Source organism: Xenopus laevis, chromosome 5S (genome assembly GCF_017654675.1).
Source record: "Xenopus laevis strain J_2021 chromosome 5S, Xenopus_laevis_v10.1, whole genome shotgun sequence".
Lineage (NCBI taxonomy): Eukaryota > Metazoa > Chordata > Amphibia > Anura > Pipidae > Xenopus > Xenopus laevis.
In genome coordinates this window covers 36809821-36828855 of record NC_054380.1, presented here as the reverse complement: position 1 = coordinate 36828855, position 19035 = coordinate 36809821, and the positions used below count along the sequence as shown (strand labels likewise).

Genomic DNA, 19035 nt, shown 5'->3' with positions numbered 1-19035 from the left:
AGATCTGTTAGTGGATCATTGTGTTCTTTTCCTTTTTCCTCCACAGTTGCACCTGTCCTTTTCTATATTGTTTCAGTATTACTGGCCTGGTAAAGACAAGCAATCTGGCTGCTCCAATTCATGTAAATGAAAACATGCAGCATAAATAAGCTATACTTCTTCTGTACATTTAAAGATGTGTTTACTATTGGCAATATCGTCTGATCTGACCATTTTTTTGTGCCAAACGATTGGCTCATATTAAGACTGCACCAACAAACCATTGCAGTTTTTTTTCCCAACAGGTTTGGAAACCTATATCATAGATCTCTGCCTATTTTTTTCATCTGTTATAGTGTTAGAAACCAAGAGCTAGGCATGTGCTGCTTTCAATAGCAATTGTGTTTACAAATAACTTTAAAAGCTTCCCCCGCATGTGCAAGCGTGCATACACACGCATGTGGGACTGCATGCATGCACAGAAAGAAGAGCAACCATCAGGGGACAAGGGTCAAGACTAGAGGTAAGTGATGGAAGAGGTATGTGTCTAGCAGCCCCGCACCTTTACACCATAGGCACGTGCCTCTTCTGCCTAGTTCTGGCTCTGAATGCAATATTCAAAGCTGCTTAATAAATTATTTATATTTCAAAACAATCTCATAAACTATAAATTTGTTTATGTGTTTAATTCAACAACACAAAAAAATTGTATCTTGATAATGCTTGGAGCACTTTCCAAATTAAATAACAGAACCATATTGTCACACCAGCTATTGCTTTGCTGTTCTTTTGTTCTTGAAACAAACATGACTATTCTGTTGTTAAAACTACATCTCCCAGCATCCCCCTGTCACTGTAACAACAAAGTATGTCATCATGCTAAGCTACAGTAACTTTAGAAATGGTATGCAGCCCCTGAAAAGAATTTGAACTTAAACTAGCAGTTTATTTTGGCACATTAGTAAAACCTTTCAACAGTCACTTCAAGCTTAGACCATTACATAGCCGCTATGGAAGCCAGAGTGATTAAGTCATAATGTAAAAGGCTTATCTCTCATGAAGCAAGAATGACCCATGCAACAGAAATAAGGGGACCTAAACTCAAAAATAAGATTTTGCCTACTGGCAGAAAAGGTGATTCTAAGCAACTTTCCAATATAGATTCATTAAGTAAAAGTTAAATGGGGCAGTGTTATATGTTTTATTAGTGCGAAAAACATTCCTAAAGACCATTGTGAATGTTAGTGACCATGTTTGCGTCCTTTTTGACAGATTACTGACCTCAACGACTTGGCTTTTGCGAACATTCGCTGTATATTTAATAAAATTTGCCATTCGCATAATGTATTTTGCGACAAAAAACTTAATGAAACTCCAGAGCAGGTGTTAACACCAACCTTTGCTAAGTGATGTAATAGTCGCCAGCTAATGATTTTACATTGCAAGCAGAGCTAAACATTCTAAAAAAAACGCGATTTTAAACATTGCTTACAATTTTTAATTACATTCTCCCTAAAGGATTTAAAGTTATTTGTAAATATAATTACTATTAAAAATTACTATTAAAATCAGTATTTTTCTGTCCCTTTGTGTACTAGTAATTGTTTGGCTTAGGCTACATAATTTCTAAGAACCACCAGGGCAGAGAACAGAAAGGGAAAGACTTATACTGCAGTTATATTTAATATAAAATACTTGTAAAATAATTATATATATGAGTTTACATCCCCTTTAATCATTTATTCTGGATTCATTTAAAATTAACCAATTGTGAACAGTGGACAGTATTATTATTATTATACAACAGTTTTGTCTGTATTTATGTTCATCATGCTCTGCACTGCTGGTTCTGACTACATGAAACATTAAAGGGGTCATTTGCCTTCAAATTAATTAATATGATGTAGAAAATGATATTCTGAGACAATCTGCAATTGGTTTTCATTTTTTACTATTTGTGTTTTTTCAGATATTTAGCTTCTTATCCAGCAACTCTCTAGTTTGGAATCTGGTTGCTAGGGTCTAAAGACTGGAATATACATAAGATTTCAATTTACAGAAATAAAGGAATAATTTTACAATAATATTCAAATTATACATTGGTTATTCACAGGGGTTGAGCAACCCTTCACCAAAATGCTCAGAGCCATCTTTGAATAAATGGTCTCCACAGTCAAAGAGCGAACCCTTTTTTTTATTTTATAACTCAAACACTCAAACAAGGGAGCACGGGGAGGGGGGAATTTGGGCTGTGTGAGCTTGCGTTGACAACTGTTCCCAAGTGTGTATGTGGTTTTGCTAGTTAGATTCTTCGGGTGTGTTCATATCAGTCATATCAACCCATATGCCCCAGACTTTCTCAAATGTATCTGGGCAGCCTCTACTAATATATGTTAGCTTGTAGAGGGGGAGTGCTTGGTTTATTATAGATTTCTATTTCTTTAAGGTGGGTGAGGTGGGCAACTTCCAAGTTAGGATAATAGTTTTCCTGGCATGGTAATAAAGGAGTCTCAGGAGGGTGCGTTGGCATTTATCCTGGACAATATTCTCCCCTAAACCCAATATACAGGCTTCTGGGAATTGCACGTTTAGCATGTTTAAAGCTTCCACTACAAATGGCACCACTTTTCTTCAAAATGTATTGGTCAGCGGGCAGGTCCAGAACACATGTATGAATGTACCTGGACTTGTTCCGCATTTAAAACATAGATTGTCTGGCTTAAGACCCATTGAATGCAGTCTGACCGGTGTGAGATAAGTCCTATGAATTGCACGGCACTGTATCATGATATCATTAAGTGTGTAAGGTCACCCCAGTCATCAGAGTCCAGGTGTGGGAGATCCGAGGTCCATTTGGTGTAGCATTGCGCAAAAGGGTTACCGTTGAGTATTAATGGTTGAGTAAATGCAAGATACTCAACCGCTGATTGGGCGACCTTAGTAGCTCCTCTAGCAGAGACAGGGTTACATTGGGGGGGGGGGTGTCTGGAAATTTTCTATTGGCTGCAGGACTCATCTGTAAATATCTGAACCACATTGTTCTTGGAAGCTTATACTCAGTAGTTAGAGCTGCAAAAGATTTCAGCCCTTGAGCGTCATAGTTGACCAACATATTTAATTTTAAACTGTGCCCAGATTGATGGGTCAGGTATCGTAAGTTTTGTATCTTGGGATTACACAACAAGGGGATATTGCGTTCTGTAGAGTCGTCGTATTTAAGGGCTTTTTCCCATATCGGATATAACATTCTCAGTGTAGAGGGGGGACATCCTCTTTGAGTGGTTCCCCTTATGGGAGTATTCACTAGTGCCTCAATTGAGCCAGCTGCTTCTGCTAAGATGGGGAATGCAGCATTTTCTGCTGAGGAAGAGAACCACCAGGCTACATACACTAGCTGGCCAGCTAGATAGTATAGGAAGAAATGTAGTAGCGCCAAGCCACCATTCTTTTTGGGGGCTGTTAGGGTTTGGAGGCTTACGCAGGGTTGTTTATTATCCCACGCATAAAGCCAGACTGGTCTGGATGTATTAAGGATTGGATAACCTTGATGAGCCAGTTTGCTAGGATTTTTGCTAGGATTTTAACATCGTTGGACAGCAGAAATATGGGTCTGTATACTGCACAGTCTGTTGGATCACCTCCCTTTTTAGGTATTAGTATTATGAGTGCTTTTCTGAGAGATAGGGGTAAGGTACCAGTTTCAAGGGCCGTTTGATATAATTGAAGCATTTTTGGGGCCAGATTGTCTATGTTAAGTTTATACCAGTCTACCGAAATGCTGTCCAAGCCCAGTGTCTTTCTGGTGGGGAATGAGGAGATTGCATTTTTGATTTCAGTGAGTGTCAGTGGCTGGTCCAATTGTTGTTGCTCTAGCCTATTTATTTTCTCTAGGCGGGTATTGCTTAGGTATTCTCTCAGGTTTTGGGGTTTTCCCTCCTGCGTGGACCTATATAGTTTCTGATGATGGGCAAATGTGTCATTAATTCCCCTGGGGGTATTGCAAAGGGTTCCGTCAGGGCATCGTACCTTTGTGATGGGTGTTAGATTATTGGTTTCTCTAAGTAGTTATGCTAGTAGTTTGCCCCCTTTGTTACCTTTTTCAAAGAGTATTTGATTGGAGTATAGGAGCTTTTTTTTGTTTTTTCTAGCAGATGGAGGTGGTATTGTCTATCTAGACTAGGAGGAAGTGTTGTTGTGTGGGAGTTCTGTTGAATGTTTCTTCCGCTGTATGGGTAGCTTCTTCGAGCTCCTCTGTTCTTTTATTAAGCTGTTTCCTATATCTAGCTATAGATGCCACACATGAACCTCTCAGGAAGGCCTTGGATGCTTCCCACACAATCTGTGTGGGTGCTGAGCCGTCATTGATTTCCCAGAATTCAGTGGTATCTTTGATTATTTGTTCACAAACCTCGGGTACTTGAAGCCTCCATTGTGGAGAGCTTGTTTCATATGTAAGCTTATCATCAGAGGGGCATGATCCGAGATACCACTTGGGAGGTAATTAACGTCTGCTACCTCTGCTAGTAGTGATTTAGAAAGTAAAGTGAAACCTATGCTAGAGGCGCAGATGCCATTGAGAAAGACTCCTTACACACATCATTCTACTTTGCTTTAATAATACTCATATTAAAGGAGGGAAAGGATCCAAAAAAATGGGATTCTTACCGCCCCATATCCCTAATAAATACGGACATGAAAATATTTGCCAAAATTCTCGCTACTAGGTTAGCAAAAGTGGTCACAGCTATAATTCCCCCTGACCAGTCAGGATTTATGCCTCAAAAGTCAACAGCTATAAACCTTAGAAGACTCCATACACATCTACAAATTGATCACAATAATAAAGGTTCTAGAGTAGTGGTATCCATTGATTCGGCGAAGGCGTTCGACTTAATTGAGTGGCAATACTTATGGTTTTAGGCCGAACTTTATTAAGTGGGTCCAATTGTTATATAAGTCCCCCTTGGCACAAATCAGAGTGAACAATATTAACGCAAAATCTTTTCAACTATCTCGGGGGAACACAACAGGGGTGCCCCCTGTCACCTCTTATTTGCAATTGCTATAGAGGACCTAGCCCTCAAGATATGCCAATCAGTAACGGGGTTTTCAGTACAGGGTTTTCAGCTGGGCGCTTTAGAGGATAAATTAGGCCTCTATGCAGATGACCTATTACTGTTTCTTGGTGACCCTAACCAATCGCTTGAGAATACTCTACACATACTGGATGATTTCCAAAACTTCTCAGGACTAGCTATAAATAGGGAGAAATCTGTAATTATGCCCCTAGACACCCTCCCAGCCCAGGCTGACACCATTATGGGATTGAAGTGTGTAACAAGTTTTAAAAACCTGGGCATTCATGTTTCCACTGAGACCAGTGAGAACCTATTTTGATACAATTTAAGAAAGCGCTCACAACCTGGACCAAACTACCAGTGACTATCTGGGGCAGAGTAAATATATACAAAATGGTATATTTGCCCAAATGTTTGTATGCATTGCTGAATGCGCCTTTACAGATTTCACTATCTTTCTTTAAAAGAGTCGCTTCCCTACTTATTTCTTTTCTCTGGGCCAGTAAAGCATCCAGACTTTCCAGGGTGGCTTTAACTGCTCCAGTCGACAAAGGTGGTCTTTGTCTCCCCCATCTCCTCTTTTACTATATAGCAGGCCAACTGTAAAATATCCACCCATGGTTCCACTCTGATGTTGAAAATCCAAACACTATATTGTTGGGGAACCTACTGGGCTCTTTAGAGGCACTACGTAATGTCGCATACAGAAAACTTGAAGATTATGATGCTCTTCCTCCAGTTGTCTCCACTCCCTATGGAGCATGGCTGACAGCATGTAAGATCCGCACCCCTTATCTCCCCGCACTTGCCTCTTTAGAAAAATACCAACCTTCCCCATTTGCAGGGGTTGCAGGACTTCCACTATTGGCCCCAGTTATGTGTAAAAACCCTAAATGAACTTTTGGTCGACTCCAAATTCCCCACTTTAGACTAATTGAAACATTCAACAGCCCAGCAAACTATTCAATGGTTCCGGTACCTGCAATTTAGAAAGGCTTTCCATACACAATTCTCCACTCTCCAGATAACGTATGCTACCCCCAAGTTTGAGGAAATTCTGTGGGACCCTAAGTGAGATAAGTTGATTTCTAAGTTATATAAGTCACTAATCATGTGCCTCCCCGCACCATTTGATAAAGCTCAACGAAAATGGCTAACAGTTGTTCCATCACTGGAACCAGATGCCTGAGAGGAGGCCACAGGTGGCATTTATGGTTTCCTGATCTCATTAAGAGACTGTCTCATACAATTTAAGTTCACCCACCAATTGTACATCATACCAGACAGAATTAAAAAATATGGTGGAGCTGCTGATGCCAGGTGTCCCAGAAGCTACATTTTGTCATATGGTGTGGGAGTGCCCACAGATCTTCCGGTTTTGGACAGAAGTGGTGGGTCATCTGCAAGGTCACTTGTCATTCCCTGGGGCCTGAACACCAGAAATATGTTTGTTGGGAATAGTTGAAGGCATGCTCCCTCTGATTAAAACAAGAATTCTTATAAAAATACTCTTGTTCTACGTGAAAAAAGCCCTGGTCATGAAGTGGATGGCCCCCCAACCCCCCCCCCCACAATGCAACATTGGCTGTCATTGATAGAAAGGGCCTTGGTAAATATAAAACTAACATATGAAGCAAGACAAAATTTGACAGAATATGGTCCCCCTGGTTGGAACTGCACTCAGAGCAAGAACCGTAAATATGTAATGTATTAACATGACTGTGAGACCTTTGTGACAATTATCTGATATGTAATTGCTAAATACAACTTATATTACCATTTGACAGTAGACACATCATGGAAGTTTTTTGTACTGTATGTATATATTTTTTGTTTATCTCGTAATCTCTTATCCCCTACCCAGTCCATCCCCTCCCTGTTGAAACGAAATAAACACAAACTTTAAAAAAAAAATCTATACTAGAGGTTGCGCTATGTGAGGCAGAATAACAGGAGTAAACCTTTCGGGTTGGGAATTTATGCCTCCATGGGTCTATTAGGTTGTCTATTAGGTTGTCTATTAGGTTGTACAGGGCTTGAGGTTATATTTAAATCCCCCATTAGTATCAGAGGAGCAGGGTCCCAGTTACTTATTTTGGTCATGATCTCTGAGAGGATGTTGAGGTGCGCTGGTGGGGGTATATAGATACTAGCTTTTACATATGGCTTATTTTCCCACGTACATCTTAGCAGAACATTACCATTTGGGTCAGTGCAGATATGTTGAACGTGTAGATTGGTGGATTTTCCAATGAGGATGGCCACCCCGCGGGAATATGTGAAAAATGATGTATGGAGTACCCTAGCCACCCATGCTTTCTTAAGTGCCAAGAACTTACTACCCACTAGGTGGGTATCCTGTAATAACACAAGGTCTGGGTGTATTTTTTAAGATACTGGAACACCAGTCCACGTTTAATTTTTGCGTGGAGGCCTCTGGTATTCCAGGAGATCAGCTTAAGGCGTGCCATAGTAACAGTGCACTATATTTTCATCCCGCGGGTTAGCACAGTCCCAGAGAGCCACCTTACACACTAAAAGAACCTGATTGTGTTAACATGAGAACTTTTAACTCCAGGGGGCCCCGAGGCCGCATAGGAAAGAGGGAGAGGTGAGGGAGATGGAGTAAAGGGGGGGAAGAACAAACCAAAATTATGATAAGCTTTGCATTGCATTGTAACAATCTCAAACCCACCCTGCCTGACCACCCAACTTGGAGGGCTTTTTCCCCAAACACAAACTATATACAGGAGAATGTGCTCCATTGGAGCACCCGTTAACTAACAAGCAAATGTGTCGCTCGCATAACCGTCAGGATTGTTTACACACCTTTGACAGTTCTTGTGTGTAGCAAGAAAGGGAAAAGTGTTATGCTCAGCCCCCCCCCATAGCAGCTGGGACCTAATTGGGTCTCTAGTAGCCGTCTGGCATCAGACTCCTTTAGCCAGTTCTCATCCCCTTTTACCAAGTAATACTTGACGGTTTGTCCTTCTGCTGGGATGCATCTAGTTCCACTTTGTCGTATGGGGGCACGTTAGTTCAAGTGCTCAACCGCAGTATGTTTACTATGATGTTACCTCTTATTTTTACATTGGGAAAGAAATATTTCCTAGTGCCCATGTGAACCTTCCCCAGGGTATGTGAAAGTTGCGCCCATGCTGTCAGACAGATATACTGTACATTTATGGATGTTTCTTTTATTTTATTTTACATACAAAGAAATTTGCATCCCATTATAAGCCAAGCTGAGCCATTCTGCTATAAAGAGAACTAAATTCTTAGGATACCAGCAATAACATGAAATGGTTATTGGCACTGGATTTTTTCCCATGACCTTACTGATCAAACACAAACTAGCAGGGATAGATAAGACAGTGACCCAGTGAATCTGGAGTTATCTGATGCTAAATATTAAGCCTACAGTAATAGGCCTTCACCAGTCACAACAATTTACTTCTGTACTACTGAACTAGTTAGAGGCAGGGCCGGAACTAGGAGTAGGCAGAAGAGGCACGTGCCTAGGGCGCAACGGTGAAGGGGCGCTAGGCACGGTACCTCTTCTGTTGCCTTTCCCCTAGTTCAGACCCTTGTTTCCCCACCTGCGGCAGCAATCCCTGCTTCTTGGCTCCGCACACTCTCCCACGCATGCATGCACACGCACGCTGGTTCGGCTTGTGTGCTTGTCCATGCGTGTGCACGCTCACCTATGTGTGCATGCGCGCCTATACGTGCATGCACATCAGGAGGGGGCGATGTAGTTGGCCAGGTTGCCTTAGGCGCCTGGCTAACTTGGCCCGGCACTGGTTAGAGGATTTGACTAAATCCAACGTGCTCATTCAAAGGCCTACAAATTATGTATTTAACACCAAAGATCTCCTGGTTCGTGTATTTACAACGCAGGGTTGTTTTCAGTGATTATTTTTACATTTAAAAAGGATTGAGGTTTAAATCCACATTATATCATCTATCACTGCACCAGGGTGTCCTGCTATTTGTTTATAATGTCCTTAATGTACTTGTAAAAATAACACCAACGGCTGGTATTTTTAGTCAAAGTAGGCTTAAACATGAACATTTCACTCTAGGCTCATCCTTAGGAATAATTCATGTACAGTGTGTAATTTCTTTTCTATTTTGTGTGTATATATATATATATATATATATACATATATATATATATATATATATACACACAAAATAGAAAAGGCCTTCTCTATCCAACGTTTCGGCTCCATCTTTTCCCTGACGAAGGCTCCAAGATGCCAAACATTGGAACAAATAAACCTGATTTAATTTAACTCTTTTTGCTGTTTTCTTTTACATTCCTTGGTGTGCCGTCACCCGGTGTGATATATATATATATATATATTTATATTTATATTTATGACAATTCTTGTACTTTCACTTTGGCAGACAATGTAGAACTAAGAGAAGAACTGCACGGAATTTAGCTTATTTGTGAACATAAATAGTGCAAAGCATGTTACATATGACACATCTGTGTCAAAAATAGCCTCCCATTGCATATTTACAATAGACCAATTTAATAATAACCTTAAAAGTAAGATAGGTAAGTTGGTAAGTTAAGTAGCTTGGCAAGACCAATATTAAACATAAAGCAAGCCAGCTCTTTCCAACTGCAAGTGGTGCCATTTGAGCATAGTGGACATAATTACACAGGACATAAGTACTGTATGATGCCGCATGTCTGGATGGAACAACATAATGTAACACAAATGACAGTACCTGTTGCTTATTGGAAACCATCTCCTCGCAGACACCCTTGTATCTCCTGGGAAGTGTTTCCACTTCATGGATATCTTCCAGTGTGACCTCATGTGGAAGCACTTCAAACAGTGAGGTTAAGTACATAATTATCGATTTTTTGTCAGGCAGCTGTACAACATCTGGAAAAGAAAACATAAGCTCTTAAAAATATTTCAAAACCAAGTTTATATCATGAAAGCATCATTTAACCTTCTTTGTACAGCCCCATTGCTTTCTTATCGATAGAATTACACACAAATATCCATGAAAATTACTTATGTCTGACAGAATCCAGCCACTAGGGAGTTTACAAACTGGGAAAAAATCTGATTTTTTTTATAAGCGTTTAGCAGGAAAGGTAGAATGTCTACGGTACTACAGACTTACATCTGCATATCCCACGTACATATATCTGTGTCTAATTTAAAATAAAAGCAGCAAAATGAAAATAATATAAGTGCAGAACACCTTTAGATTAATTAAACCATGATTTCACATTTCTGAGTTCTCTGGCCAACAGTGTCAGACTAGGACACCAGGGGCCCACCATAAAAACCTTAGACAATGGCCCACTCTCAGTATTCTTCCTCTCCTCACTCAACCTCTATTCTCCTAGTCTCTTTTATTTACATCCTATAATACTATAATCTATTATTCCATCTATTTTGCCTCTTTGTTCTCATAGAAATAGGAAATAGCCATGAAATAGGCCAAATGTTTAGTAGCAACTTCTACTTCCTACATTTTGGGGCAAATTCACTAACCAGCGAAGTGGCTAACGCTAGCGAAAATTTGCCAGCGTTACGTCATTTTGCCACTTCGCCAATTTAATAAAAGTGTCCCTGGTGAAAATTCGCTAGCGAAGTAGACTAGCGCAACTTCGCAGCCTAGCCCCAGGCGAAGTTACACTCTGGCGAAGGGGCAAAACTACGCAAATTTACTACGTTTTTTTTTCTGAACGTTACCTCTTCGCCAGGTGCGAGCAGGCGAATTGCAATAATTTGCCTCTTTGTTCTCATAGAAATAGGGAATAGCCATGAAATAGGCCAAATGTTTAGTAGCAACTTCTACTTCCTACATTTTGGGGCAAATTCACTAACCAGCGAAGTGGCTAACGCTAGCGAAAATTTGCCAGCGTTACGTCATTTTGCCACTTCGCCAATTTAATAAAAGTGTCCCTGGTGAAAATTCGCTAGCGAAGTAGACTAGCGCAACTTCGCAGCCTAACCCCAGGCGAAGTTACACTCTGGCGAAGGGGCAAAACTACGCAAATTTACTACGTTTTTTTTTTCTGAATGTTACCTCTTCGCCAGGTGCGAGCAGGCGAATTGCAATAGAGCAGATAGGGGTTTGTAAAAAAAAAAAAGTTGAAAAAAGCTGGTGTTTTGTTTTTATAGGGTGATAGGCTGAAAAAATCTGAATTTTTTTTAGGGTACCCTCCTTTCCCCCTACTTTTGTTAACATATGGCACCTAAACTACACTGTGGGCACATGTGTAGGGCATTAGAACACCTCTTTATCATTTTATTAAGTTTCCCTGGGCTTATGTAGTGTTATTTATTTGCTGCAGCATACACGTTCTTTCAAAGTTCTATTTCGTGCTGTATGCAAATTTCAGATCGTAACTTCAAACTGCTGATTGTAACATCGCTGGCGCAACTTCGCAAACGATCGGTAACTTGTGCGCAACTTCGGATCTTCATGAATTTGCGCAGCCCTGGCGAATCTACATCTGCGAAGTCAACGATGGTGCAACTTAGAAAGTAGTAAATTTGCCCCATAGTATCCAATTCTCATTCAATTGTATAAAATGACATATAGGTAAAACTGACAGACTAGACTGTGGAGTAAAAGCCTCTTCTCCTTTGCTGTAGTGCCAAGTTCGTATATAATTAATTTTTGTTGTAATATAACCAGAAATAAACACAAAGAGTGTCAGAGAAACAAATAAGGGCTCTTACTTCATATCAGAGTTAGCAAATAATTGGTCTCTCCTTAGGAGCACAATTAATTTTATTTCTCATTTAAAATGGAACAGATTCACTCCATACTTTATATTTATGATTTTAAAATCAAAGATGAGCAGTGTCTAACCGGAGACAAAGAATACAGCATGGGGCATACGACTGCCTGCTGGAAGATTTGGAGCATAAAGGAATAGAGATGTATACATTTCTTTATAGAACATTAAGCCAAAATGTAAATCTGAGATTAAATTTCATTATGCTCATGTTTCTAGGCTGTTGCAATTGACTTTACGCATAATACCCAGCTTGTTATCTCTGCACTGGGCCGGTCAGCTCTTTTTTTTTTTTTTTTAAATTCTTACATTCTTTTCTGCCTCAGTCACACTCATGATAAAGCTAATCTATCTGAGCCAACCACAAGAGCCAAGCTGCCTGCTAGTTCTTTATTAGAGCTCATATCTCTTAAAGGAACAGTAGTAGCAAAAAATTAAACTCTGTTTACATAAACTATAGTTGTTTTTCTGAAGTAAACACAACAGTTTTGCCAGTGCAGGGCAAAAGTACATTATATTGTCTTTTCTTTTAAACACTTTAATTTTTTTGTGTTACTGTTCCTTTAATATTTTCCCTGAAAAATCAGAGCTAAGAGCTGCAACATGCCTGGAGCACAGAAGGTCTTCCGTATCCAAAAGGTTGTGCATTATCCATGTACACAAAGGCTATTATACTCACAGACAACATATTTGCATCTTTAGTACAATGGAATAAAGAAAACAATTGATACCTTCCGGGTCAAGAAGCTTTTCAATCCCCATGTGTTTCTTTGCAATATTGAATGCATGGTCAAGTCGCTCTAGGGGGGGAAGTGTGGCCACTTTTTCCAAGCTAAACAGGTCTGGTCTGAAAAAAAAAATGATCAAAACTTATGTACTATAGACTGGACTGGGTAATTCAGAATTTTTAATCTAGCCCCTGCTGGTATCTAAAAGCCACAGTAATGTTTTACCATCATAAAAATGATTGAGAAATGAGAAATTGTCCAATAGAATTATTTAAAAAAAAATAGTTATTAAAAATATATATTGAGTTTGATATTGCCTGTGAATCTGAAATATATATATATGTATATATATATGCGTGGACCGAAGAGTCACGTCGGCTATTCATGCAATAATTGAATACACTTTGTTTTGATACACAAAAATCCTGGTGTTGCTGGTCTTTTTGAAGTATATATATAAATAAATATGTGAGTAGCTGTATGCCGGCACAGCACGTGTAACTGTATACGTTGCCTGGGTGCACAAAAGCCCAAAAGGGTAAATGCTGAACAGGAAGAGGCTCGCACTCACAGGTCTTACGAAAACAAAAGTAGTGTTTATTGGTCAAAAGTAGTGACAAATGTTTCGGCTAGCAATCTAGCCTCTCTCTCTTTGAGAAAGGCTAGATTGCTAGCCAAAACATTATGGTATGTCATTATCAATGAAGCATAAAAGCCCTGCAGTTGATTTGAGGGGGGGTGCTTGTATGTGGAAGATTTTGCTGTGAACAGACAACATGCGGTCAAAGGAGCCCTCCATGAAAGGATAACTTTCTCCGTGAAACATCCGAGAAAGTTATACAATATTAGGAGTGGCAAAATCTACAGTTTGGTACATCCAGAGAAAGAAAGAAAGCACTGGTGAACTCAGCAACGCAAAAAGACCTTGACATCCATGGAAGACAACAGTGGTGGATGATCGCAGAGTCATTTCCATGGTGAAGAGAAACCACTTCACAACAGCCAAACAAGTGAACAACACTCTCCAGGAGGTAGGTGTATCGATATCCAAGTCTACCATAAAGAGAAGACTGCATGAAAGTAAATACAGAGGGTGCACTGCAAGGTGCAAGCCACTCATAAGCATCAAGAATAGAAAGGCTAGATTGGACTTTGCTAAAAAACAAAAAAAAAAACATCTAAAAAAGCCAGCACAGTTCTGGAAAAACATTCTTTGGACAGATGAAACCAAGATCAACCTCTACCCCTACAAGAATGAAGGCAAAAAAAGTATGGAGAAGGCGTGGAACAGCTCATGATCCAAAGCATACCACATCTCTATAAAACATTGTGGTGTTTGTGCAGATGGCCTGTAGATGTCACTGAGGTCAGACTTACAGTATACTGTGCATGCTTCCTGGACAGCTTACAAAAGTGAAAGTGAAAGTTACTGTTGTGTAATGGCTGCTAGAGTCTGCTAATAAAGCACTGTTATACTCTACTCATCCTCGGCTACCCAAAACATAACAATTGGCGACGAGATGGCTCTTCTACCTCTGCAGCAGCCTGCACCTTTTCTTCCAAATCCTGGTGAGCCTACTATACCTTTAACTGCTTGGATTCCATGCTAAGGAAAGGGATTTACCTACACTGCAAAACCGTGCAGCGAATACAAATAGAATACTGCTTCCGCTGGGGTTCAATACAACACACTGCAAATTATGCTACATGTCCTGCAAAAGCTTTACAGTGCCACAAACAGGGCTGGAACTAGGGGTAGGCAGAAGAGGCACCTGCCTAGGGCGCAACAAAAGGGGGGCGCTGGGCAGGTACCAGTCTTCTGCCTACCCCTAGTCCATGCTTACGCTCTCTCTCCATTCCCTACCAGCTCTCTCCCCCTCCCCTCCGGCTTTTTCCCCTCTCTCCCCTGCCCTCCCTTGCCGAGCTCACCTCTTCGGTTTTTCCCCTCCCCTCCGTCGCTCTGCGCATGTGTGCGCACGCTGGATGGGGGGGTGCATGCATGGAGAGGAGCGCGCACACAGAGAGGATCGTGTGCACGCACATGAGCACGGAGGGGAGCACAGTGGCTGGCTGGGTCGCCTAGGGCGCCAAGTCAGCTTGGTCCGGCACTGGCCACAAATGCAAAAAAGTAGGACATTTTGCTAAGATCTGCCATAGTTCTGCTAAAGATGTTCATGAAGTCACTAATACAAATGTTACAGTATTAAGTGTGGATAAAGCACAGTGTCATTGTCAATACTGCTTCTGCTGACAAGGGACACTCCATTAATCTGATGCTTGATACAGGTTCAGCTGTTTCTATACTACTATTTTTTCTTGAAATACTTTGCAAAAGATCCGCTTGTTGCACCTGCCCTGAAACTGGTCAGTTACTTAAAGGATCCAATCCCTGTGCTTGGTTGCTTGCCAGTGACTGTACAATTTGAATCAAATACTGCAAAATGTGACTTTTACATTGTGAATAAGGGTACTGCTATACTTGGAAGGGATCTCTTTGCTGCATTAAACCAACAATTAGTTGATGGTCTCATTACTACAGCACCAGTGCCTCCCACACAGCCAGTGTCTAAAATTTCACCACAAACCAACACTTCACTGGGTTGTGCAAAAAACTTTGTACACAAAGTTAAGCTGAGACCAGATGTAAAACCAGTGCCGTTTCCTGATTCAGCATGGGAAAAACTTGATGTTGATGTTGTCAGTCCTTTAGCAGATGCTCCTATGGACTGTAGATTTGCTATAACCTTGATAGACTATTACAGTAAATGGCCAGAAATTGCATTTGTTTCTCATATAACATCAGCTACAGTAATAACATTTCTGTCTGCAGTCTTCGGCAGAGAAGGTAATCCAAAGGACCACAGTTTGTCTCATACGAGTTTGAATCCTTTCTGAGAGAGAGGAATATTGTGCATAGGAAATCTTCAGTGTATTACCCACAAGCAAATGGAGAAATCAAGCGATTCAACAGAAGTCTGAAAGAAGCACTACAGACAGCAAATCTTACATGGGAAATCTTGGAAAGTATTTACAACAGAGGTCCTACATAACTACAGAGCAACGTGCCATGCAACAACCCAATCATCTCCTGCTGAATTATTACATGGCAGACAGATGTGCACTAAGTTACATGTTGCAGACATCAAACTTCCACAAAATACTGCGCCTACAAAATCATCTACTGCTGACATTGTGAAACGTCAACAAGCCAAATGCAAGGCTTATACTGACAGAAAACGTGGTGCCAGAGAAGTACACTTTCAGCCTGGATCTTTAGTCAGAATTAAGAAACCACGAATACTGAAACAAGGACAATCTAAATTTACTACATCTCTTGAAGTGAGATGCCAGCGAGGACAATACACATATGAACTGTCTGATGGACACATATGGAATGCAAGTCGTCTTGCGCCTGTTAGAAATGACTTTGGAGAAGCTCTATTTGATGAAGGACATTTTCCTACTCCTGATGCCAACTGAAATAGGCCTGAAGAAAGTGAACCTATAAGAAGTACTGAGAGAATCAGAAAACTACCTGCATGGCAAAGGACGATTTGTTGTGAAGAATGTATATTATTGCTTTAAAATGCATTGTTGTTGTTTAGTACATTTGCCAAAATGCTTTCCTACTATAGGTGGAATATGTGGTGTTTGTGCAGATGGCCTGTAGATGTCACTGTGCTCAGACTTATACTGTGCATACTTCCTGGACAGTTTAAAAGTGAAAGTTACTGTTGTGTAATGGCTGAAAGAGTCTGCTAATAAAGCACTGTTATATTCTCCTTATCCTCGGCTACCCAAAACATAACAAACATGGAGGAGGCAGTGTGATTAGTGATAGGCGAATTTATTCGCCAGGCGCGAATTTGCTCAATTCACCGCCGGCGAATAAATTCTCAAAATGGCCGTGATAAAACCCAGGAGTTTATTAAAGCAAAGAAGTGGAATATTCTTGAATGGCCAAGTCAGTCACCTGATCTGAACCCAATTGAGCTGCATTTCACTTGTTGAACACTAAACTTCGGACAGAAAAGCCCACAAACAAACAGCAACTGAAAGCCGCTGCAATAAAGACCTGGCAGAATCTGGTGATGTCCATGAGTTCAAGACTTCAGGCTGTCATTGCCAGCAAAGGGTTTTCAACCAAGTATTAGAAATGAACATTTTATTTTCAGTTTTTAAATTTGTCCAATTGCTTTTGAGCTCCTGAAATGAAGTGATTGTGTTAAAAAAAGGCTTTAGTTCCTCACATTTTTATGCAATCTTTTTGTTCAACCCACTGAATTAAAGCTGAAAGTCTGCAGTTCATCTGCATCTGAGTTGTTTCATTTAAAATTCATTGTAGTAATGTACAGAACCAAAATTAGAAAAAAAAAAAGTTGTCTCTGTCCAAAGATTTATGGACCTAACTGAATGATAAAAAATAGAACAACATAGAATACAAATTACAAAACATTACTATTTGTGATGTATTATTTTAAAACTACTGAAAACATGAACTGTCCCTTTAAACACTACAAGGAAGAATTAAAATCAAACAAAGAAATAAAGATTTGAGTACAGTCGTTAATGCTGTGTGTAAGGAAATAACAGATTATAACTATGCAATTAATGGTAAATCCTCTTCCTTTGTAACACATTTTAAGCACTAGAAATAGAACAAACTACTTCCCCTGATAGTACAATACCACAATATTATTCACTTCAACTGTTTCATTAGATTCTATTTTTAGTATTGATGCAAAATAATGGGACCCTTACCTTTTAAAATGTCTCACAACTACCCAAGTTTTGAAATAAGAATCTAGCTGCTCACCTCCTATATGTTGCTATTAGACTGTTCTAGCTCAGGTCAATGAGCTTGCTGGCCTCAAAATGAAGCTGAAGTTTCTTCTCAAAGCAAAGTCTCAATATTCTATCAAACCCCTATGAAGATTAGTGGAGACTATAGTAACATTTACGCAAGATATACCTAAAGTAACGCAAAGCCAGCAATTCTCTATTTACAATAGATAATCTTCCAGTCATGAAATTGCTAAAAAAAAAACAATTATTTCCCAGAAATTCAGTTGTGCAACTTAACCGCACAGCATGCACTCCTCCTAAAGACAACTCCTGAAATTGCCATTCTAGTTAGAGTATAGAGGGGGATCAGAGACAGTTTGTCAACATTTATTACTAATGTCAATGAAGACATTCCTGGAACCTGTGTAGCACTGGGGAAGAGGAAAAATATGATAGCTGTGAATTCCCTGTTGCTGGCAACACCCCAGAAACTGGCAAAAGGCTTGAATGAAGAACTTGCCAGTGTAACTTGTCCTAACAGCTAGCTAAGTATCATATTTGGGGCCATTTGCCAAAAGAATTAAATAATTATAGGGCATAAATTGTCAGTGAGTTGTTTACAGTACAGATAACAGTTGTTACTTACTTGAGTAATTAATCAAAAAGAGATAATATTAAGCAAAAGCCAGGCACTCAACATAATAAAAAATGTTCTAAAATCTCTTTAGGTATGGTGAAATGAAAAAAAAGAAAATCACAAAGGAAATGTTTTCATAAAAATAGAGGAATAAATACAGCTCTGGGATCAGTTATCTGGAAACGTATTATCCAGAATGCTCCAAATTACAGAAAGGCCATCTCCCATACACTCCATTTTATGCAAATAATTAAAATTTGTAAAAATGATTTTCTTTTTCTCTGTAATAAGAAAACGGTACATTGTACTTGATCTAAACTAGGATATAATTAAAGGGGTGGTTCGCATTTAAGTTAACTTTTAGGGGCAGATTTGTCAAGGGTTGAAGTGAAAATTAGAATTAAAAAAAAGTAGAATTTCAAGCTATTTTTTGTGTACTTTGACTAGGGAATAGTCCAAATTTAATTTGAATATCGAAAATTTATCATGTACTGTCTCTTTAAACATTTGACCGACCATTTGGCATCTAAAACCTGCCAAATTGGTGTTTTAGCCTATGGCGGACCTCCTAGAACCTATCTGAAGTCAATTGGTGGACTTTGAAAAATCTAGGTTTTTCAAAAATTTCTATCGAAATAAGATGTTACTTCAATTTGTGCGATTGAATGCGAATGAAAATGGCCTATTCACCCGAAACTTCGATTTTTTAATAAATTTTGGTTAGTCTTTTTTTTATTCGTATTTTAAAGGTTTTTTTATTCGAAAATTGACCCTTGTTAAATCTGCCCCTTAGTATGTTATAGAATGGGAAATTTTAAGCAACTTTTCAATTGGTCTTCATTGTTTATTTTTTTTTATATTTTTTTAATTATTTACATTTTCCAGCTTTCAAATGGGGGTCACTGAGCCCATCTACAAACAAATTCGCTGTAAAGCTATAAATATATTTATATTGCTACTTTGTATTACTCTTCTTTCGATTCAGGCCCTCTCCAATTCATATTCCGGTCTCTTTTTTAAATCAGTGCATGGTTTCTAGGG

The 19035-nt window shown here is 39.6% G+C and overlaps 1 protein-coding gene across 5 annotated transcripts in view; it reads right to left on the bottom strand.

Annotated features, from left to right (window-relative positions):
- Positions 1 to 19035, bottom strand: part of utrn.S (utrophin S homeolog) — a 446216-nt gene that overhangs the window by 340052 nt on the left and 87129 nt on the right. For all 5 annotated transcript variants that reach the window (XM_041564420.1, XM_041564418.1, XM_018265201.2 and 2 more), the window contains 2 exons: positions 12576 to 12691; positions 9804 to 9964 (listed from right to left, as the gene is read on the bottom strand). In XM_041564420.1, coding sequence (XP_041420354.1) covers positions 9804 to 9964; positions 12576 to 12691 — 277 coding nt within the window. The remainder of the gene's footprint in view (positions 1 to 9803; positions 9965 to 12575; positions 12692 to 19035) is intronic.